Source organism: Cervus canadensis, chromosome 32 (genome assembly GCF_019320065.1).
Source record: "Cervus canadensis isolate Bull #8, Minnesota chromosome 32, ASM1932006v1, whole genome shotgun sequence".
Lineage (NCBI taxonomy): Eukaryota > Metazoa > Chordata > Mammalia > Artiodactyla > Cervidae > Cervus > Cervus canadensis.
Window position 1 is genome coordinate 26,432,511 of NC_057417.1, and position 24,626 is coordinate 26,457,136.

General features: G+C 34.4%; 1 protein-coding gene across 7 annotated transcripts in view; it reads right to left on the bottom strand.

Annotated features, from left to right (window-relative positions):
* The window catches only part of GTF2I (general transcription factor IIi), an 81,828-nt gene that overhangs the window by 25,538 nt on the left and 31,664 nt on the right, over window positions 1–24,626 (bottom strand). For 2 of the 7 annotated variants that reach the window (XM_043456730.1, XM_043456728.1), the window contains exons 9-15: window positions 23,649–23,726; window positions 17,230–17,289; window positions 15,024–15,080; window positions 13,110–13,172; window positions 5,318–5,428; window positions 3,836–3,901; window positions 2,612–2,795 (exon numbers count right to left, since the gene is read on the bottom strand). In XM_043456730.1, the coding sequence (XP_043312665.1) occupies window positions 2,612–2,795; window positions 3,836–3,901; window positions 5,318–5,428; window positions 13,110–13,172; window positions 15,024–15,080; window positions 17,230–17,289; window positions 23,649–23,726 (619 nt within the window). The remainder of the gene's footprint in view (window positions 1–2,611; window positions 2,796–3,835; window positions 3,902–5,317; window positions 5,429–13,109; window positions 13,173–15,023; window positions 15,081–17,229; window positions 17,290–23,648; window positions 23,727–24,626) is intronic. The other 5 variants (XM_043456729.1, XM_043456731.1, XM_043456733.1 and 2 more) reach the window with 5 other exon arrangements.

Genomic DNA, 24,626 nt, shown 5'->3' on the forward strand with positions numbered 1-24,626 from the left:
TGACAGTATAGGAGTTCTGAAAACTATATGCTTCTTAATATCTCAATGTGTGTGTGTGTGTGTGTAAGGTTGTTTACGATTCCTGCCTAGGATTGGTGTCAGGGTTTTCTTTTTTTTTTTTTTTTTGGTGTCAGGGTTTTATAACAAGCCCTTTTTGTTTACCATTCAGTTTCATGAGAGACTATGAAATATTTACTTCCTCCTTCTCTTTCCCATAATCCCTCATCTGTTTAAAAAAAAGAAAGGCGTGGGCAATCATGTAAACTGCTTGGCTGTACTGGACACATTGCGCTGAGCTGCCATTACTGTCATTGGGCCTTCAGAGCTTGTTCCCCATGCCCAGGAGCCTCAAATTCTAATAAGCACTGGAATCACCGGGGACCCGCATCACAAACAGGTTGGGTCCAGTAGGTCTAGGTAGGATCTGAGATTCGGTGTCTCTCAAAACTCTCAGGTGATGCCAACTCTGCTAGTCTGCATGGCTGCCTACCACGTGGCCTTGTGTAAGCAGAGTTACACTTGACAACACCTGATTGATCATGGAAAAATAGAGGCCAAAATCTTTAAACTACCATTTGTCTGAAAGAAGAATATCTGTTAGTAACAAGCTTCTCTGTAGAGGATAGCTCACCTATTAACTAAGGAGTCTCTTGAGTCTTTTTTAATCCTTCGTTAAATTGTGTTGTTCCCCTATTTAATACCAACGCAGGAAGAAGTCAGCTTGGTTATACTCTTTGGACAAGATGTTTGTTAATGTCTCCATTTTCTCAACCAGAATACAGAATATGAACATTTCTGCAAATGACTATCCTACTGCTGTTACTGACCTTACTATTTATAGCCCAAAGTCAGGAAAAAATTAAATCAGTTATAATATGCACATAACTCAAAAAGACATCCATATTAGAACTTAAAATCAAAGTCATGTATATAAGTGAACCTCCCGCCTCCCACTGAAAAGTGAGGACTACAGAATAAATCCATCATGGTGTTCTCGTTCCCAGGCCTGTGCCTGACTGAGGAATAAGCATTTGACACAAACTGAACCAAAGAGAAGTCGGGTTTTTCTGCTCTCAGAGAAACACAGGCAGCTAGTCCCTCCCCTCAGTAGCTGCGTCTGGCTGTGATTCCTGGAGCTACTGAAAGCAGACTCAGAACTCGTCTAAGGAAGCGATCAGCGTAAGGAAGGAAGAATCTGGAGAGAAGCAGAAGCAGAGCCCTCACTGTTCTAATCCTCCGAACTCCCAGCTAGGTGAGATAAGCAGCTTACTGACAGTACCAGTCCAGTCTGAAGGAGGGTTTCTGTTATTTACTGCTGGAGACATCCCAACTGCTACCCAATCTCTTTTATGCTGGAATCTCTGATTTCATACATGTTTGTCTGGCTATAGAACTGAAGGTTCAACATATTTTCACATAGAACTTGGAAAGAATGACTTAACAGTGTTATATCTGTTACTGCTCAAATCAAGGATATGACATCAGTGTAACTTTCGTGCTTTATTGTGACATGGTTTTGTTCTCTGGAACCTAGTACTTTCTGCCTTTATCCTTAGGGCACTGAAACTTTATGAAATGTGACTAGGCCTATATCTTGTTTTCTTTTCATTTATCCTGCTCCACACGCTTGGAAAATAAATGCTATGCGTTTTTGACACTTTCCTTCTCTTTTCACATTAAGTCAGATGTCACATGAGTTTGAGCAAACTCCAGGAGATAGTGGACAGGGAAACCCGGCAAGCTTTAGTACACGGGGTCACAAAAAGTCGGACATGACTTAGCGACAGAACAACAAACAGATGTCACTAGATAAGGACTCACTAGTCTTTCTCATGTCTCATGTACATAATCATCTCTATGATTTATAATACTAACAAATCTTCTAGACTTTTCATTGAAAATTTTAGTTCAGCAATTACATTTAATAATTTCCTATGGACAATTAGTCTCCAGTTGTTCACATTTACAAATGCATCTAGGACTTGCTTCATGTAGCTAAGAGAAAGTTTTCACACATCTACATTTGCTGAAATATATTAATAAATGTTCCAATAGTTTTTTAAACCTTTTATTGTAATCTTAATAGAATTTTAGTTGGTAGAAAATATGGAAATGTGTTACGTGGTTGCCATTTTTAAATGGAAGCAGATACACTTCCAAATGTTACACATACTTAAAATAAAAACTTCTTGCTACAACCCTTATGTCAGTACTAAAGAACTTATAGCATTCAGCTATTTTCTTTCTTTTCATTCTTATTTCTATTGTTTATTTTTACAACCTATTTTATTTCCACATACGTTTTTTTTTTTTTTTTCACATATGTTTTTTAAAATTCAGACCTAAAAAATAAGACAGTCATACTTCAGTATTTTCTTTAGCATACTTAGCATAAAACGGGAAAAGAAAATACTGGTTGTATGCCAGTCAGGTTTGGACAGGTATTCACATTCCAAAAGCCAACTCTGTCAAAACTTATACAGCCACACTGAAAAGCAGAGAATAAAACAACACCTTACTTTAAATATAGCCCCTAGTGGCCAATGAGTATCTGTTAACAACATAGAAAGATGCAATAATCAAGGTCAAAGAAGAAGTTTAAGAGTCTTACTTCTTAATCACAAAACGAATCCTTTCCTTTGCAAGTAATATCCTCTCAAGGCGAGGGATTCCATAAGTAGATGGCCTTCTAAAGGGGATTCCTTCTGGAAGTCCTTCTACATAAAGATCTTCCACATGGGACTGGAAAAGAGGGTACGGGATCGTCACAGGACCTTTGGCTTTTATAGCTTGAGCTTTAAAGGTAAAAAGAGAAAGGAAAAATTATGAAATGACAAGGATTCAGCACAGATGGCAGAAAAGACTAATAATCGAATACATAGATATGACTGTAATTTTTATAACTTTATTTTTAAATTCCATTTATTATCACGGCATCAAAAGAAAAACAGCACAAAAGAACTGAAAGGAAAAGAACACCAAAGATGTCAGTACTTTACTTAACCAAACTGCAAGGATATATTAACAATGTATTATTTTGAAATAATACAGATAGAGGCAGACTTTCTTTTGAAATTTTAACCACAAATGAATCCAGAAAAATTTACCAGTTAATATCAGCTAGTACAAATAGCATATAATGAAGAAGTAATATTTTTAAAATATGCTTTTGTAAAAAGGATTTTTTAGTAAAATAACTGAAGCAGAACATTTCTCCAAAATGTAGAAATTCTAAGATTTATGTATCCAAGAGCAAAATAATACAACAGGTGCAAAAAGCCAAAAGGATGGGAAGTGTTACAAATCAAATATAATGAACAGACACTGATACTTTATTAAACTACAAAGAGTCAGTTTGTCTAAATAATAAGGGACATGTAAATGCAACTGGGTATTACATAGTACATACAATGTTTTTAGGTGTGACAATGGACCTGAGACTAAGAGAACGCCTTCCTCTCACTGGACTCAGCACTCTTCAGTGAGAAGTTTTGAGAAGTGACATGACACGATGTCTTGGACACCGGAGTTTTAAAATGCTTTGCATCAAAATCTACAACAAATATATATAAACAAACTCTCAAATATGCAAGCTGAAAGTTAAAAGAAATATTAGTTGACAATTAAATAAAGGAAACTCTTGTAAAGCTTTGCTATAATCTAGAAACAAAACTTCTAAGATTTGGACAGACACGATCCACGGCCTTCTCAGGGACAGATTGAAAAAGGAAGGCATGACACTGGTAGAATGGGACTTGCTCATGTTAAATGAACAATCCAAGGTTAAAAAGCTTAAGAACAAAATATCACAAGAATTACTGAGTTTAAGACTTACCATACTTTCTTTCAAACAACTCTTCAACTTGTTTACGCAGATCAGTAATTCGAGCATTCCATTTCTCTGAAAATTTAGAGAAAAAGTTAAAACTCAATAATAAATCCCTGTTTGGGGCACTAATATGCTCTTAACATGACCCAACATCTCAAGACTTATTTTCTACATAATATATCCTAATTTGAAACAAACCACCTATATAATTTTACTGCTTTCCTAAGAACTGTTTAGTTGTATGTTTTTGTTTTTTTTTAATGGTACTTAGAATTGGTTCAATAAGAGACTGGAGGTAGGGGTATTTAAAGTTTATTTTCAAAACCCTTCTTACAGAGTACTTCTTTTTAAATTCATAAATTCTGTAAAGCTAGAGGGTAGAAAAGACCCATATAATTAAACACTACAAAAGTGAGGCAAAAATGAGAGAGACAGTCTCCAAGACTGTGCAGGAAACCTTCCAACACATGTCTGAGTTGTATGGAAATAAGAGTTTATGCATAGTTGTAATTCGTAATAGTATGCTAAAAAACACACGTAAACTTAGTATGGGTGTGGTGAACTGCATGCATGCTCAGCCATGTCTGACTCTTTGTGACCCCATGGACTATAGCCCACCAGGCTCCTCTGTCCATAGAATTTTCCACAAAAGAATACTGGAGTGGGTAGCCATTTCCTTCTCCAGGAGATCTTCCCAACCCAGGGACTGAATCCGTATCTCTGGCATCTCCTGAATTGGCAGGTGGATTCTTTACCACTAGGGCCACCTAGGAAGCCCAGTAATTATGACTAAAGACAAGTTAAAATATATTAAAGTACTATTTTTTTTAATACATACAGCTAACTGTTCTATCTATTCAAAATAAGGATCACAAACCCAATTTGCCACTAATATTTCACTTAGTCCCTTCAAATGGATACATTGTCTCCACTGGGATTTGATTAGATTAGAGGCTAGTAGTTATACAAAGCAAGAAAAATTAGTATCAAAATTCTGTCTGGGGCTTCCCTGGTGGCCCAGTCATTGAGAACCCGCCTGCCAACGCAGGGGATGTGGCTTCGATCCCCGATCCAGAAACTAAGATCCCATGTGCTGCAGGGCAACTGAGCCCGTGAGCCATGACCACTGCAGCCCAGGCCCCGAGAGTCTGTGCAAGGCAACAAGAGAAGCCCGTGCACTGCAACCAAGTCCCACTGCAGCCAAAAAATAAAATCAAGCTTCAAAAAAATTATACCTGAAATTAAAAAGTGATCTAAATCTCAGACAGATAACTGAATTACTAAGTCAGTAACAATGATTTTTCAGCCTGCCCATTCTTTTTTGATGGCTGCACCATGGCTTGTGGGCTCTTAATTCCCCTGACCAAGGGCTATAAACCTGGGCCCGAGCAGTGAAAGTGGTCCTAACTACTGGACCACCAGTGAATGTCCTCAAGCCTACCAATTCTAATTAACAATGGAAGATACCACACTTAACCGGGATCTTACCAAAGTTGAACTCCCTCACTTTCCGCTTGCCGGCATTGGCAGGTTCTGTGACGGGTGGCTGGGGAGGTTCACTGCTCTTTGGTCTCTTGGCAGGTGGAGGATAGTCATCATCTTGAAAAAGAAAACCATCATCACTGGAGGGACAGGCAAAATGCATGACAGCCACTGCCTGTAAAGATCTCAACATTTGAAAGACGTGGGGGGATTTAAGTATGACTGGAACATCAGTTGTTAATTTCTGTATTGCCATTTCAGCATCATTTTTTCCCAGTTACATTTCCAGCTTTCCTACTCTTCTGGGAGCTGATCAAGTGAATCATCCTCATTTTCCTTTGTCTTCTTTTTTCAATTTGCTTGAAATTAGCTTGAATTAAGTCATTAGAAATTTCCTTTTCTCCTAACTCTTCTTAGAGGGCTGTCAAGAATTACAGTGTATTTTAAGCCTTTCATGAAAAAGGTTTCAATGGAGACAGCTAAGGAAACCATACAAATATGTAAGAAAGGGGGAAGAATATGTAGCTTGAATGGAAAAATATTTAAACTTATACAATATTCAAGCACATAAAGGATGTCAGATAACTAACTGTACAGATAACTTTCAATAAACAAAACTAAAAGAAATAAGATTACATTATTTGTGAAACAAGCATTGTTGATTCATCTGATACAATACCTATGTATGGCGATCGTATATTTAAGCACAGAATATAGACCACCCAAGACATCTATAGTAAGATTTCTTTGTAGCTATGGCTACAACTCAACTCTGCTATGATGCTTCAGTATATCTGGTGTTAGAATTAAGGACATTGGATCAAGTAAGAAAAGCTGTCACTGTCATATTCTTCTGATCCCTGGAAAATATCAGTTGGCACACAACTAAGATTTCTACTCAAACACCATCTGTAAATTATTGAAAATATCATTTTAAGAAATCTACACTTAAAATAAATGTGGAATGAGGAAGAAAATAATTATTGAGTTAAAGGAAACAGCAGTAACAAAGAGATACCATAAGATACAATAAATTACCCTTTTCAGGGTAACTTTCATTCTCATTTTATAGCTAAACAAACAGGATCAGAGAATGTTACATGACTTAACTATGTTATGAGATCATGGATATAATTCATTCAGCTATTAACTAATAGATAAGCTCTCAAAGAATAACATGAAATCCAAATTTAGCATCATATACCATGTTGCCTTGCAGAGCAAAGGGTAACTTTTATATACTCTGTATATTAATCAAGGGAATCTAAGTGTGAGCCTAAAATACTTAAATGTCACTCCTATCATAGCATCAGAGGACAGGGCACACCGATTCTCCTGTTCACTGACTGTGGGTTCTTCCTTTACAGGATAATAGGGACTGGTGCCACAAACCCTGTGGATACCAAAATCTAGGGATGCTGAAGTCACTATAAAATTAGCATATTATTCACATATAACCTATGCACATCCTCCCTTATACTTTATATCATCTCTAGATTACTTATAATACCTAAGACAATGTAAGTGCTGTACAGATTAGCTCCCTGGCACATGCAAATTCAAATTTTGCTTTTTAGAACTTTCTAAGAAAAGTTGTTCCCAAATACTTTTCATCCATAGTTGGTTAAAGCTTGGAGATATGGAGGGCCAACTAAAACATCAACAGATTTTCTAAAAACCTGAAATCATTTACTGACCATTCAAACCAACAGGAGAAAAAGGTATTGAGTCACTGGGGCCAGATAAAGTCATATTAGGACCTATTTACATGCCAGTAAATCTGGAGAAGGAAATGGCAACCCACTCCAGTATTCTTTCCTGAAAAATGTCGAGGATGGAGGAGCCTGTAGGCTACAGTCCATGGGGTCACAAAGAGCTGGACACAACTGAGCGACCAAGCACAGCACCTGCGCTGGTAAATGTAGATGTACTCACTCCAACGGGTACTATTTCAGACAAAAGTTATCATACAAACAAGGCATGACACTATGGAAACTTCCAAGTGTTAAATTCCACTGTAGAAAAGCACGTTCAAAACCAGAAAAAAAAAAAATCTGTAGTAAAGAACGTTTTTAAAATGACAAACTACTAGTAAAATAAAAACTTGACTATGAAGAATTCTGGGCTCACAAGTTAGTACAAGGATTAAAAATAGTCAAAAGATTCCATAATAGGTTTGAACCTAATTATTTAAGGCCCTAAGTAGATATATTTTGGAAAACATATTAGGTGTCTCTAATGTTTTGTTTCTGAAAACAGACGGACAAAATCATTCTTTTCCAATTCCAAAACAGATTTTTAGAAGCCAAAGAATATTTTTAGGCTAGTTTGCAAAGGATAAAATGAAATATACTTATCTGACCTATGAATACTGTCCAAGCATTTTAACTGTTCAGTGTATTTCTTTACGAACATTAAGCAACGATATTTAAAACAAAACTATTTTCCTTACAGGCTAATATAGCCTAAATATTTCTATAAATTATAACTTTAAATGACTGTTAATAAAATTAGATAAAATGAATACTGAAAGAGTAAAAAATAAAAAAAGAAAATATAGCTTATGATGGTAAAGAAATTCATCCCAACTGTAATCTGAAAAGTTTGAAACTGAGGTGAAGGGGAGAGGGCAAGAGAGCTTTGCTTTTCTTTAGTGTCTTAACAACCTCATTTCTTCAGTCAGATTAACTTACTTTAAAACAAAAGGATTTCACAGTATAAATATATTTTATAAAAATAACCTCCTTAACCATAACTAGAAAAAAGACAAATCTAGGAGTGTTTTTTAACAAGTTAACAAATGATTTAACAAAGACTATAAAACATTAAAAAGCATTTATCACATTTCTCTTGCGACAGTAATGAAGTCAATCTATTACATATGAACAGATGAAGTTATTTGTGATGATAAAATACAACATAAATTCTATTAAAAGACTAACCCATTTCATATACTTACTACTTAATTATAAAGAGTGTTTTAATTTATATGAAATATGGAATTACGTCAAGAAGAGCTATGAACTCAAACACACCTATTTTTTTCTCCACTACTGCAGCAAAAAACTCTGATTCTGGGAAAGTATGAGGAAACGTTACTCTTGACCTCACAATCCATTTCACAAAGGATTAAAATTATTTCTCTGTAGCAGGAATCAGTCTGCCTCTAACAATCAGTTCAGCAGGGAGCACTGTTTTCTAATTATCATGGCACTTCCACATCATAAACAATCACTTTTGTGTAAAAAATAACCATGCATCTCTGGATGCTTCAAATTTAAGCCCAAACTAAAAATGTTTATATCTTCAAAACTAAAAGCTTATAAAATGAATTTCAAGGTATTTTAGCATGCAAAAGCTGCAAATGAGTGAGGAATATGGCCTAGCTATGCCACAGTGCTAAAAACAAGCCTCCCACCCCATGAATAAAAGGGCAGAGATAGTCCCCAATTCAAAATTTCTATCAAGAAAAACCCGGCTTTCCTTTTTGCAACATACTACTTACAGATATGCCCATAGATAACACAGAAATCAGAGCTCAAATGTGTTATTGAATTTATCTAATTCTTGATGAATGCATTAACATATAAAAACTTTTTTTCTGATACCTATTATTTTCAACATGATCAAACTGGTCATTTTATCAAATCATCTGACACCTATTCAAACTAAAAGAAATGAAATAAAAATAAATCAGGTATTCTTTCCCTCGAAATTAGTTGGAACTACTAATTACCCTCCACATTTCAAATTAATAAATGGCATTTTTCACCCACGGATCCAGGTCCTAAAGCCTCCAAAAGTCTTAATTTTTATATAATAATTGGATGTCAACTAAGTGATTTGTTAGCAACTATAAAATTAAAAACAAAATATTCAAATGATAACATACCCAACTATACAGATTCTACAAACTCTCAAGTAACATTTATAAGAATAATTAAACAACAACCAACCAAAACAACTGCTCTATCTTCAGAAATACCCAGAATTCAATCACTCCTTGTTCCTACTGTCACCACGCAAGTCTAAAGTATCTCCCTCTGAGTAACTAGAATAGCTTTGCTTCCATTATGATCTGCTCTCTCAGGCTTTACGGCAGCCCTGTTTCTTCAAAAAGAATTTACTACTTCCCTGTTCAAAACCCTCCAATGGACTGGCCTATCTTGTTCATTCCAAAATCTCTAACACCTATTCCAGCCATCAGTACATACAAGGTGTCTGATATCTGTGGACTGATAAACGATCGTCTGAATAGCACAATCCTGAAAATTATATGCGACAGTCAAAAATTTCTAAATTTCAGCCAAAAAAGGATACCATCAGAGGATGAAATCCAACTACTCAACCCTAAAACAGTGTTATCCAAAGAGTAGTCCATGTATATATATGCAGTGTTATGAACTGCATTCCTATGTGTAAATAGTTATGTAATTAATTTATTTACCAAAGAAAACTTTAAATTTCCAAGAGTTTTACTTAAGAAGACATGAAATTTTAAAAATTGTAAAAAAAAGAAGATATGAAACCCTTTTAATCTATTTAAAAGCAATCTGAAGACAAATAATAATAATCAAGGGGTTATGCCTCAGCCAAATAAACACGTGTGAATAGCTCAAGTTGGGGAAAAATGTTTGAAAGTGAAGGGCATATAAGGAAACCTTTTAAAGCAAAATACTTCCCATTTTTAGCTCATTCATGACAGCCAGACTTCAAATAATTCTGAGGCAAGATTTTCTCTGCCCTTATCAAACACATGCCTAAGCCAAAGACCTGACAACAGTCTGATTTTACCCAAAAATGAAGTCATGGTGTTTATGAAATCAAGGCAAGCACAGCCATATAATTTTAAGGGCCATTTCCCAAAGGTCACAGAGGTTCCACATGTGCACCACTGACTTCAATAGCAAACAGATCACCACAAATGGAAGGGAAGCCTAGCATGCTGCAGTTCGTGGGGTTGCAAAGAGGCAGACACAACTGAGAGACTGAACAACAACAAATGGAAGAGCAGATCTCAGTTCAGGGGGCTATTTCTTGCAGGATAGCGTGTCTGCATCGGTCTCAAGCAGACCCTTCAAGCAGACACATCACATAGCGGCAAATTAAGATACCAAGGTTAGTGTGGAGAATCTTACTACAAAACTCACTTGAAGACTAAGTTTTTTCTTTTTTATAAACTTTTTGGGGAATGCAGGAATATACAATAGGAGAAAACAAAAGTCACCACCACGCAAACAGGATTATCTTATTCTTTTCAAGTACAAGGATTTTCCTAACTAACATAGTCCTCTAGGTACACTTTTCCTTTTAAACGTGCCTTGTTCGGGAAAGCAGGTTCTTCCCCTCCACCCCACTACTAAGCATATTACACTAGAGGTCTTTTTTCAGATTTCTTGTATGTTTTTAAAGTTACCATTTCAATGCGTGATATATTTTTTCTAATATTAAAATGTATCAAAATTTCATTTTCTAACCATGGATATTTTTCTAGTTTCTACCATCTATAGTCATCTTTCTATAAAAAAAAATACAATATACTTATCAAAAAGATGTGGCTGTGAGTTCTCATTTGACCTTCCTTGTTAATATCACAGACTTACAATTTACCTTCCATGATGTATGGATAACAATTAGCAATTTAATTAGAGTTGGTATACAGTTTGTGAGCATCTATCCCATGGAAAATGTTACTAGAAAAAGTAATTACTTTACACAGACCTGGTATTTCTCTGGTCTTCTGAACATAAAGCAGCAGCCTCAACAGCAAAATTCTACTAGTTGGAAAATTTGGATGATAAATCAACATTTTGGCACTATGTCTTAGTTTAAAAGAAATGGGATTTATCATTCCCTTCAAAGAATGAAAACTGAAAAGACTGACACATGTTTTAGGTTTGTAAGCTATTGATTTCTTAATTATTTTGACATCCCTTTAAAGGTTTACACTATGAAAAGCAAGTGTTTATTTTCTAAACAATTCTAATATAGCCTTTGGGTTTTAAGGTTTAAGATAAATCAATGTGGTTATTAGTCCTATTTTAAAGGTTTATGCTAATAATTTTATAAAATATTTATTTGGCTGCACCAGATCTTAGTTGCAGCATGTGGGATCTAGTTCCCTGATCTGGGATTGAACTCGGGTCTGCTGCATTGGGAGTGCTCAGTCTTAGCCACTGGACCAACAGGTGAGTCCCTTTACTAATAATTTTAATCATCATCTATTTTTCTTATCTCTATAGGAAGGAAAAGGTTCTGAGTATTTATAATATCTAGATTTTAACTTATAATTTCAATTTATAATATCTAGATATTATATAACCTAGATTTTCTTCTCATAGTTGAGCTTCTAATTTAAAGTCAACTATTGAGGACTTCCCTGGTGGTCCAGGGGTTAAGACTTCACACTTCCTATGCAGAGGGGGTGGCGCTGATTCAATCCCCGGCTGGGGAACTAAGATCCCACAAGCTGCCTGGTGTGGCCAATAAATAAATGAATAAATGAATGAATGAATAAATGAATAAATTAAATTATTAAATGCTAGACTAGAAACAATTCAAAACAATTTTAGGTTAGTAAAATTATGCTAATGATAAAATATGTATATTAAATTAACTGAGATGTTAACATGCAAAGTAGGAGAAAATTTCTGATACTGGGTGAAAGCTACCAATCAGCTTATAATTTAGAAGCAAAACATTTTCAATAGTCTGAAATAGCCAAACACCATAAATAACCAAGTGGACACCAGTAGAAGACAGGTTATTATAAATAAAGAAGAAAAGGAGAGACAGAGATGGCAAACCAAGAAAGGTTATGCAGCAGTTAAAAAAAAAATAGTGAAGTACCAAGATGTAAAGTTATGAGAAAAACACTATGGGAAATGTGATATATGTGTATTTTACTTGCTCATTATAAAGCTGTACACTGAAAACACCTACTAATTTTTGCCAAACTACATGTATGTGTACACATCTAACTTATTTTTAGATGTCACAATGAAGTGACACCTATCACTAAGAACAGGGACACTGGAGGGGGGGGGGCGGTTAACAAAAGTTCTGCTTTAGAAAAGAATTACTTTGAGGAGAATAAAAACCTATAGGAGTCATGTAAGATAACTTAAAAAGAAAAAAACCAATACATTTAAAAATTATGAAATATAAGGCATGCTCCTGTTAATAATTAGCTGAATCTTTAAATAATGCAGGACACACTGGCTCGTCTGCATTCATGCGCTATCTCTGAAGAAGAAACTAGGTCTGAAGCAACTTTATTTACATTAGTTTAGAATATTTTTACAGCTGCTGCTTCAAAAGTTTTGAAGGACACGTTATATGTTAGCATTTTATGGGGAAAACTCGCTTTAGAAATTGAACTATCAACACTTTCTCCTCCACTTCACTAAGGTTGACAACCGGGGTCCTAGTGCTAAGTTAAGTCTCCTATGTCACAGCTCAGTAATAGGCTATAAATCTGTTTTTGTGTGCACCCGGTCTGGTCATAGTTTTCTCTTTTTAAAAATTCTCTGTTTCCCAATGGTAGAAAGTACCAGTATATAGCCTGGTCCACCGCTCATCTTCACAGCTTACTTTTGCTGTCTAAAACTCCCAAAGCATTGGGTGTGCTGTGGGATGTGGTTACTTTAGTCACACATACACATATATGCTTCCATTTTTTTTTTCCCACAAGTTTCCTTTAAAAATGAATGAAATGCATACTTGGCAATGTGAATGTGACAAATAATTTTTATGACCAGAAGTACACTTTTGGAATCAAGGCTTTTAGATAACTAACCTTCAATAGTCACCTCAACTTCGGGGTCCTCACTTGTTTCTGAAGGGACATGTTGAGTAGAATCTTGAAAAAAATAAAATTCTAAAATGACATTCATTATAAAGCACTTTCTATTATGTTCCAACATTTTACGGATTTGATATTCCAAAAGCAGCCTACCATAAAACTTTACTGTCATTTGAATTCAGCTCATACTTGTTAAATGAAAATCTCTGACCCTTTTAAACAGGGAGAAGAGAAAACAAAAAGTAGAGAAACTCTGGAAAACTAGACAATACCAAGTTACCTGCATTAAAGGACTCAAACTTTCTAGAGGAGTAAGATTATAATGAAGTTAAAATTATTTTCCTGCTATAACTAGAAGGTGCTAGGATATAAACAAAGGCTTTATTACGTAAAAAAAAAAAAAAAAAACTATTTCTCCTCTTCTTTCAGAAATACCAGGAGTGGCTTATATTGTTAAATAAAACCACAAAGTTTTTGCCGTGGGAACCTTCATATCATCAAAACAGTGACTACTGTAACAAATACAGACAGGACTGTATCACCTAACTAACTTTGCATGTAACGTACTTTATAAAATTAAATATTTGTGTTACTACATAAAACAAATGTACATCAGAATGTTAGTGCTAGAAGCTCAGCTAGAGAGTATCTTTATCAACTCTCCTTTCATTTTGCAAAGGTTGAGAGATTAATTGATTTGCCACAGATTATGTTTACTTGTTAGTAAAGGAATAAAGACTAGAACCTAACTTCAACTCCACTAACACTGCAATATGACAATAAAAATGTCCTCAAAAGTAAAGTGATTCAAAGCCTAATATCTAAATCACATTGCCCAATGAACACCAGTACAATTCGTCTTGTAAACAGATTATTTCCTTGTTGTAAATACTGCCTATCTAAAACAGGATTTTGTTACAGAGAAAATATCTAATTACCTGCACACAGTAAAAGAAAACAAACCAAAAAAAAAATTTACCAACACCATCATCTATTAAGAAAATTCAACAAGAAATTTAAAATATTATTTTAAATGAGTATCTCAGTATTTCTGCAAGAAATGTATTTCATTAAATACTACAATTCTAAATCTGAATTTAGAAAGATCAGTCAACTTTCCAGGGACCTTCAGAACTCCCACCACTCAAAGAGCGTAAAATACCAAATTATGGATTAAAAAAAATTTTTTAAAGCAAATATAAGGAATAAAAAGGTACAGAATAGACTCCTTTTTTAGTCTTAAAAAAATAAGACTTGACATGACCAGCTTATGTGAGAAATAGTAATTCTAAAATAAGATCCAGTTGCCTTACCACTTATTTTCCTTGGGAGAAAAACCTACAAAAATTCTTTTGGAACTATCTAAACAGTTTACAAATTGGAAGCCATTCTGCACAGTAACGGTTTAACTCAAGATTCCAATAACTTAGAGAGCTGTAGCTGAATATTCATTCAATCCAACAATCAAAGGAGGATGGCTGGTTAACAAAGCAGTCCACGGGGTGGCTGTGGGTATAAAAATGAGCAGCGAGATCCTCTCTCTTTTTAGTAACCTTATGTAGACTACATTACCCTAATATGAACAGAGCCAGCAATAATTTAAATTTTAAATATTAAAACCACTCTTTCCAAATATAGCATAAGATAACCAAGAAAAAATGGGCAACACTTTGCATCATGAAGAATTTTACTTACCACTTAAATTTTAGTCCCCACATGCTTTATTATTCAATACAGTAAAAGAGGTATAACATCTTTAGGGCTAAAAAAGAAAACCTGTTGGCTTAAGAAGGCATTCATACCATAAAAATCATTTTATTTCCAAATAAGCTTTTAAGGACAGTATTCCCTGAAGTACAGAACAACATAATATAAATATACAGCAAAGTAAGAATTCCCATATCTAACCTTCTGCTGGTACTTCCATTTCTGTTCCTTCATTGCCCTCTGAAGAATGATGGCTGCCTAAAAAGAAGATAAACCCATATAATAAACCAATAAAGACTGACGCTGGGAGAAGAGAAACTAGGTAACAATGCAAATACAAATACAAGCTGATTCTTTTAACTTCTTAGCAGTTAATTCAAACAATATTATCTAATTCAGAAAAACAAGTAACACTTCTGGTGTGAAAACTCAAAGAATTATTTTAAAATGCAAATATAGAGAGTAAACCTAAGTAGGTTTGGGGATTTAATATTAGTTACTAGAACTATACAATATAATTACTGATAGATATTCGAATTTGAGAACTAGAATAGTATGTTTCAGAGTGCCAAGCTCATCTGCCATTGATGCACACACAAAAACACACATCTGAGTCAGTTCTGTCTTTGCTCCTAAGACTCTATCAGGTCTAGAAACACAAGTTCAGGTTTGGCTGTGAAACGTTTCTTGCTTTCCATTTGTACTATGGTGGAAGCTATGGAAACTAAATCCCCATTATTTAATCAAAGTTGCACTTAAAGGAAACGCAGAAGTTAAAACTTAAGATACTACCTTTAGTCTCAAAAGCATTTTAATTCAGGTAATATAATCTGCCTGCTTCTACAAACTGGAACATAAAGCAATGTATCAGGTTAGGCATTCAACAGTGAAGAGGCTCATCCTAATGGAGAAACTTTACTCATAAACAAGAAAGAAGTCATCTAAAACCCAAGAGAGCCAATTAGGTTAAGTGCCCAAACTGCCCCTGACTATTGATCCTCTGTCCTTAAATGTCTGAGGTACTAACATTGAGAAGATTGAAAACCACTGCCTTCGTGTAGAAATACAAATGTATTACCTATAGGGAAGAATAAAGCAAGGGGGCAGGAGGAAACTTCAGGTCTATTTTGTCATCCATTGATAACTAATTTAAGAAACTATACTAAAGGTAACCCCCACCCTCAGACACAGGTTTTCTATGCTTTTATCTTGATTTTTAAAGAACACTGACTACAGTTTAAAAAAACAAAACAAAACTGTCACTCAGTGCCCAGCACCTTCCAATTTAAAGTGCCATGCTAAGACCAAAAATTTGGGGTTTTCCATGTCTAATTTTATGGAGCTCTAATTATCTTGGGATTCTTTTCCATTTATTTTATGTTCTGAAAACTCACCTGAGCTCAAAACAACGGGTAACTCTGTAGCCAAGAATTATTCTTTACTTAACTTCTTAAATTACGCTTTCTCAACACACAGCTCCCCTCTCCCCATTATACATTAATATTTGAATTTATGGAGCACTGGATTCTTTGACTGTAATGCCAAAGAAAACAAAAATGTGAGGTCAAAACAAGGAGAAATAATGGAGAAGGGACCAGCACTTAAAAAGGGAAGACTGGCTAAGAATAACTAAGGTGATATTCCATCAGGTCATAACATGATAACAGTACACGTAAACGATGATTCTGTGTGTGCTTTTTGTTCTTTCAAAATGTAAATTAAGCAATTACATTTATATTAAAAGTAGAGCTAAAGAAAAGACATCTTGGGACTTTCCTGGCGGTCCAGTGGTTAACACTCTGTGCTCCCAATGCAGGGGGCATGGGTTCAATCCCTGGTGGGGGAACTAGGACCCCACATGCTGCACAGTGCAGCCAAAGAAGAAAAAAGAATGAAATCTAACGCACTCAAAGCCGGAATAAGCAGAGGTAAAGTAAAGCCATCACAAATAGCCTATGGTCATCAAGGTAGGGAACACTACACAGAAATTCCCCAAAAGACATTCAATCAATAAAATTAGGGATTTACAAATGATATCTTACAATCTTTCTAAACATATAAACATGACCTTACTGATATTTACATTACTAACTATATACAATATAAGCCTTATTTCTGACTATTCTGATATAAGGTATAAATGTGTACTTTACCTTAAATATGAAAGTGTGTCATGTACCCATTTCGAGATTCATTACTAGATTCACAAAAGGGAAAATTGGTTTTCAAAAATTGTTGCTTGTGAAGTTCATTTATGTTTCAAAAAAAAAAAAAAAAGGCCAATACATTTCCTTTTCCATTTAGAAAAGTAATAATACAGATATAAATACAAAAACACAGTCTGTCCAGTATAAAGAAACATTAAATAAGAACATTATGTGGGAAAATGGAAGTGAAAAAGTTATACCTTGCAAAGACTTCGAAAGGGGGAGTTTGTCATCAACATCATCAGTTTCAGAAGGGCCTGCTTTGGGACACAAAGATAACACTTCAAAATGAATCCCAAAAATATATTTTGGGTCACTTCAGCAAACAAATTTGGGTGAGAGAGATGGAATACTACAGCCTTTCCATGGGTAAAAAAAAAGCAAAAAAAAAAAAAAAGACTGACAAATGAATGGTGTCAATTTATGGTCTTAGTGAATGGAAAAAGTGTATTCAGATAAAGCCATATACAGATAGTCAAAAGAAATTTTGAAAATGACTAGACATGAATTGAATGGGAATGATATGTCTAAAATGGTGGATATGGGTCATGTCCGTGACAGCAAACTGTAACTTTTACTTCATATAGATTACAAGCACAGATACATCTTACAAGGTGCATTTGTTTCTTCCTTGACAAATATTTGTCTTAATGCTTTGCCATACTAAAGAAAAATGCAGAATCAAATTGTTATACCTTCCTCAGAATCTCTAAAATCATGTAATTAACCTATTAATAAGCTTGAAACTCCACTGAAATAGAAATATGACAATTATTAATTCAAAATCCTTTCCTACAGATCCATAAAAATTTTTAATAACATGGTTTCTCCAATAATTAATATACAATGTATTTTGTCTTAATTAAACCTTCACAGAATGCTATAGATATTGACAACACACTTGCATGTATTATGCTTTTAGTGACAGTAATAGATTTGAGAGAACAAAACATTGTGTTCTCAATGGCTACTTAACATAAACATGTTCTTATCTGAATATGAATACAAACTGCTTCCCTTTCTCTGAATATTTTTTGGAAAACATCCTAAGACTTTTAAAAGGCTTTGCAAATGCATGAGGAATTTCATGAAGAAGCACAAAACTATACATTATAAGTAAAGGACATAGCATAGAAAATAATTTCACAGAAAACAGAAAAATTATTTATATTTGGAATCTCAATGAAGAGCAAAATGTTCAATGAGAGACCTGACTTCAAATGCCACATTCACTGCTTCCTAGTTATGTAACCCTGGCTTAAAATATACAGAAAAAATGTGTTGTATGACAGCAAAATGTCCTGACTTCATAATACTGCTTTAGCTGCTCTTCCACAAGTCTAGCTATATATCATTATCAATATTGTTATGCTCTAAATTATTTTAATAAGGTCCTCTTTAAGTCAATTATATTTCTTAGGATTCCCATGTTATAGCATTTCTATTTTAAATAACATGATTATTGATTTCTAATTAATTACAATGTTTTCTGGCAATATCTTAAGGCTATCCATAAACAATTATAAAGTTAATTTTTGTAAAAGTTCCATATTTTATAAATAAACACTTATTTGTTGGGTATGGAATTCTGGATATACATGAACTGGTTTATGTTCATCAACTGTAGAGTTCAAATACTCTACTTTATAAGCATTCGTCATTTGTTAAAATCTCCCGTATGACCACATTCACAAATTTATCAACTATATCAAATTGAATCAATTTTTTACTTTGATTTTTGAGGCTATATTTTTAGGTAATAAAAGTTAATGATTATCCTATCAACTTAGTAATTTATTAGTATATTGATTATACAGTCTTACTCTTTATACTTGTTACCTTTTTCTTTTTTTTGGCCTCAAATTATTATTACTAAACTTGGTTTCCTTTGGTTAATATTTGTCCAGCTACCTTCACATATCACTATACTATCAAATTATGTTGTTCAATTTTAGACACATTTTAATAGCATGTGACTTGGACTTTGTCATTAAATGAGTCGCACATGCATCCTCACAACTTGAGGAGTGTCTACCCGTTTTTGCAGACAAATCATGCTTTCCCAGTGCTCACATCTGAGCCATCTTAAGTCTATCCTGGAATTAGAAAAGTTTCGCAGAAAACATGAATGGTTTTAAAATACAAGAATGAACAAATGAACTGTAGTATAATCACATACGTTAACTGCTGCAATGACAGTATTTCACCAGTACATGGGACTTTCCTGCTAGTCCAATGGGTAAGAACCTGCCTGCCAGTGCAGGGGACCTGGGTTCGATCCCTGGTCCAGGAAGATCCCACATGATGCGGGGCAACTAAGCCTGTGTGCTGCAACCACTGAGCCCGCGTGCCTACAGCCAGTGCTCCGCAACAAGAGAAACCACAGCAGTGAGAAGCCAAAACACTGCAAACAGAGCAGCCTGTGCTCGCTGTAACTAGAGAAAGCCTGTGTGCAACAATCAAGACCCAGTGAGCCAAAAGTAAATTAATAAATAAAGGAAATGAGCCAGTCACAAAAAAAGGACAAATACTAAAAAAAAAGACCCCAAACCTGTACCTGACAAAATAGGTAAATCTCAGAAACCTGTACTGATACAGGAGAACATACATAAAACACATATAGAGTATGATACTGTTTGTTCCAAAGTTGAAAACTGAGAAAACACATAAAATGTTATGTGCCTAGATACACATACAAAGACATTCTGTGGAACTGTATACTCATGTAAAGTATAAAATCATTATCAGGAAGGGCAAACCTCAATTTCAATAAAGTGGTTAACTCAGAGAAAAAATGGGAATAGGAAGGGCCTAAAGAAGGGAGTCAATAACACAGTCAACATGTCACCTCATGTGAGATTCTGTAAACCTGGGAACATGTACATTATGTTTCTGGGTTTTAAACATTTTTAAAAAGCATTTTAGAATACAGTAGGCCATCTGAATCTGTGCATTCAGCATCTGCAGATTCAACCAACCATGGATCAAAAATATTTGGAACAGAAAAACTCCAGAAAGTTACAGAATGCAAAATGAAAAATGTGAACTTCAAGCATGCTGGCAGTTACTGAGATAGCATTTACATTGTGTTAGATACTGCAGTAATATAGAGATGATTTAAATAAAGAATAGGGGAGGATGTTTGTAGGTTACATGCAAATACTACACCATTTTATATAAGGGACTTGATCACCTGTGGATTTTGATACTGCAGGGGGTTGGGGGCGTGACTCTGGAACCCATTCCCGTGGGTACTGACTGTACAACACAGCAGTGCAAATAAATGATCTGTAAGTACAACCAACAGCATGTCTCACGAAGTACAGGTTTTACAGAGGAGGCCTGATACATGCTGATGGGTTCTATTTACACGAACTACAAAAACAGACCAAACTAACTGAGGTTGTTACCATTCAGGACACTGGTAACAGGGCTGGAAAGGGGGCTGCCAGGAGAGGAGCCAAGGGAAAAGGAGCCTCCAGCATGCTGACCCTAACAGGCCTTCAGAACGCATGAGGCCGGAAACAGACAGAGGCAGCTGAAGGTGTCCGTACTTTCGTGGTGGACAGAACAAGAGGGGAGAAACGCCAGGAGGAAAACAGCAGAGCTGACGATCATCTGTTAAGCAACCTTAACAAATCTAAAATAACCGAAATTACACAAAGAATGTTCTCCAACTGTAATGGAAATATAACGAAAAATCAGGAACAGAAAGCTATCTGACAACTGCACAAGTATCTGAAGAGACTGCACTTTCCATGTAAACCAAAGGACAAAGAGGAAATCACAAGGAAAATTAGAAAATGTTTTGAACTGAATAAAAAGAACTATTAATACTAATATGTCTAAGTTTATAGCGTACAGTTAAACTAATGCTTAAAAGGTAAATTTACAGCATTAAGTACTTATATTGGAAAATATCTCAATGGTTTAAGTTCCCATGTTAAGAAACAAAACTAAATTAAAAATAAAGCAACAACAAAAAAGACACACAAGAGCAACAACAAAACAATTACTGAAATTTTGCAAAAGCTAGAAGTTTGAGTAAAAAAGAAACAAAAAACAGAAACAGTTTCAGAGCCAGAACCAATTATAGTAAATAGTAACACTGAAAAACATTAAACACTTAGATACAAACCTCATAAAATATGTGTAAGATATGTACGCTGAAAACTAAGCACAGATCAATCACAGAAGAGCTAAACAGATAACATCCACATATCATGCTCAAGCATCAGAAGACTCAATATTAAGATATTCAACCAAATTTAGTCTATAGATTGAGCATAATCTCCACCAAAATGCCCCAAGGGGTTTTATAAACTGTGATCCTCAAGACAATGCAACTTTGGAAAAAGGTAGAAACAGAGATATGGATATGCTTGAGAAAACTGACAATGTAACAGAATATACTGGAGAAAACCGACAGAGATGTAAAAGTATCACAATAAAAAAACAATAGTCTCTTCAGCAAAAGGTGCTGGAAAAACTGGATATCTGTATGTGAAAGTTTGAACTTGGTATTCTGTACACTATATAAAAATTAAGTCTAAACCAATCATAGACTTAAATGTAGAACCATAAAAGTGTTTATAAAACACAGAAGAAAATCTCTAAGATTTTTTTTTTAGATATGGTACTTAAGCACAATTCATACAAGGGAAAAAACTCCCCACTAAGCTGGACATCATCAAATTAACCTATTTGCCAATCCAACCACAAACGACTTTTATATTCAGAATATACAAAGAACTACAAAAAATACCAAAACTGCATGGACTGTATCTCTCAGGCTAGATGAAAATCAATAGTCTGGCTCCTGCCTTCAACTGCACTTGGTCTTTTCAGCAGTCTTTTCTTCTACAAATATCAGATCTCCACTCCCATTACTCAAGCATTACCTTAAATCACTCACACTCCCTATTTCAAAGGGAAAAAAAAATCTTACATAATCCTGTGTAGTAAGAGCAAAGCTAAAAAGACAATGCCACAGATAAAGGCAGAATTTTATTTTTAAAAATTAAACATAATGCGCTAAAAAAGATTTTCTTAAACAGTGTTTATTAAGTATGTTAGCAAGGTACCAAAAACTGCTAAAGAGCTAAATATTTTCCAAAATTTTAACTTTTCAATTAAAACCCCTTAGACTTACCTAAACCTAGCCATGTGATTACTAGCATCATAGCAATAAAACAATCAAAACTGACATAAAAATTATGAAATTCACTAGGAGACAACTTAATATATGTATATAGATTTAATATATATGTATACGTGATTACAAAGTAGAATAAATTTATCCCTAACTTTTACAATACTCCAGAACTGATAAAAACATTATTTTAAATGAACTAAACCTATTAGAGAAATGCAAATTAAAATCAAAAAGAGGTATCACAAGACACCCAATAAAATGGCTAAAAATAATGCGGACCATACAAGTGTTAAGGCGGACATGGAGCCACTAGAACTACTGTCCCCACTGATGGAAATGTACAACAGTAAAAGCACAATGGAGAACAGCTTAAATACCTACCACAGATCTCAGCTATTCCAGTTCTAGGACATCTACTCAAGAGCAATGAACGCGTATTTCCAAACAAGTGTTCATAGCAACTTTATTTTTAATAGCCCCGAACTAGAAACAACCAAAATGTCCATCAATAGACAGAGGGATAAATTGTGGTACAGATGAACAATGGAGTAACATTCAGCAACAAGATGGAATTAGCTATCGACATATGCAACACTGTGGATGAATTTCAAAACAATTACATGGAATTTGAAAGTCACAGCTCCCCACCCCAAGAAAACAGTACATACTTTATGATGATTCCATTTATATAAATTTCTTAAAGCTGCAAACTAAAATAAAATGATAGAAAACAAATCAGCCATTGGCTGGGGAGAGCTGTGAATTACAAAGAGGCTCAAGGAAATTTGAGGGTTATGGACATTTCATTATCTTGAGTGCAGTGAAGACTTATGTTTTTGGGTTTATGGGTATACATAAAACCAATCAGATCTTATACTTTAAATGTTTGATGTACTTTATGCATCTATGACAATTAAACTTACCATAAACTAGAGATGTTCTTCTAAACTAAAATCCATCAATGCAGAAAAGCAAACTGCATTGTGAAATTATGACCTTTAATTCCTTCTTGATTATCATTCAAGCAAAGATACAGAATAAAATGATAAATACCTAAAACTTAATAATGTCTTATCTTTGATATCTTATCTTTTATAGACTTTTAAAATAATAAAAATAATGTGAAGCTATTTTTGTCCCACAAATAGATATTAAAGGTTTAGAAGACCTTTTATGCCTTGCAAATAACTCTGAAAAGTGAAACTGAAATCTATCTTAAGCTACAACTTTTACTTGTCCTTTTTAAGAATATTAATGATTATTTAACATTTCCCCTGTAGACCGACTTTCAGTGCCCCATTTTGAAATCAATTTTATTCCAATGAGAAATTACAAGTACACCTGCTAGTCAAGGACCAAAGGACCAATCAATAAAACAATATCTAAGAAATTCAGGCAATTAACAAATTTTAATTATAACCACCAACAATTTCTGTAAAGAAAAACTTTATTAAATAGTACTACCTTGAATGTTATATTGATAGTAATCAGGATCTTCAGATTCTTCCTTCACTGTCACAGCTGCCATTTCCAGAGAAATGCCTATAAAAGCAAATTAAATTATATAACTATACTCTGAGGCATTCAGATTGTATAGGGAAGTCCCTTGTGCTCTGCTATTAATGCAAAATAATGCATTCAATTCATATTTTAAAGGTTTCCAAAAGACAAAAGCTTGCAAGGTGTCACGGGGACAAAAATAACCTAAAACCCAACTAAGACAAAGTTTTAATCACACTACTAACATTCTGGGATTATTTAAAGCTAAATCTGTCCTCCATCAAGTTATCGTTACAATTAAAGAAAATTAGTCACACTGCTTTCACTCATAGTTAAAAATATTTTTATAAATCAATGAAAATCACCTGTACATCAATTTTAATGACCCAATATTCTACAGTAAAGATGGCATACTTCTTAATGATTTTAATAATGAGATACACTTGATTTTTTTCCCTCCTAACATGTCCTTTTATTAATAAGGGTAACAAATCATACCTTTTAGCATAACATTTTGCCCAAAATGAGGATAAATAATTTGAGGTAGATCTTTGTGGCCAGATATAAATGAGTGTATATTGTACAATTCCATGTAGAGGAAGGTCAAAATTAGACAAAAGAAATCTATGTTGTTAAAATTCAAGTAATGTCAATTATATCTCAAGAAAGCTGAAAAAAATTAAAATGTATATGAGCCTTAGGTTAAAAAAACACACTTAAGCAAACAGTTGACTTTCAGAGAAGAGTAATGAGAGGGGAGAAGGAGAGACCCTTCTTGGGGTGTTATTAATATTCTGTATCCCATTGAGGGTTAGGTCACAGGCATTTTTATTCATTGGCCATATATACACTTTTATTTCACATATATTATACTTCAATTTTATTAACAATTTTACAAAAGATTCTCAACAAATTCTTTAGTGAGTTCTTAAGAAAAGGTAT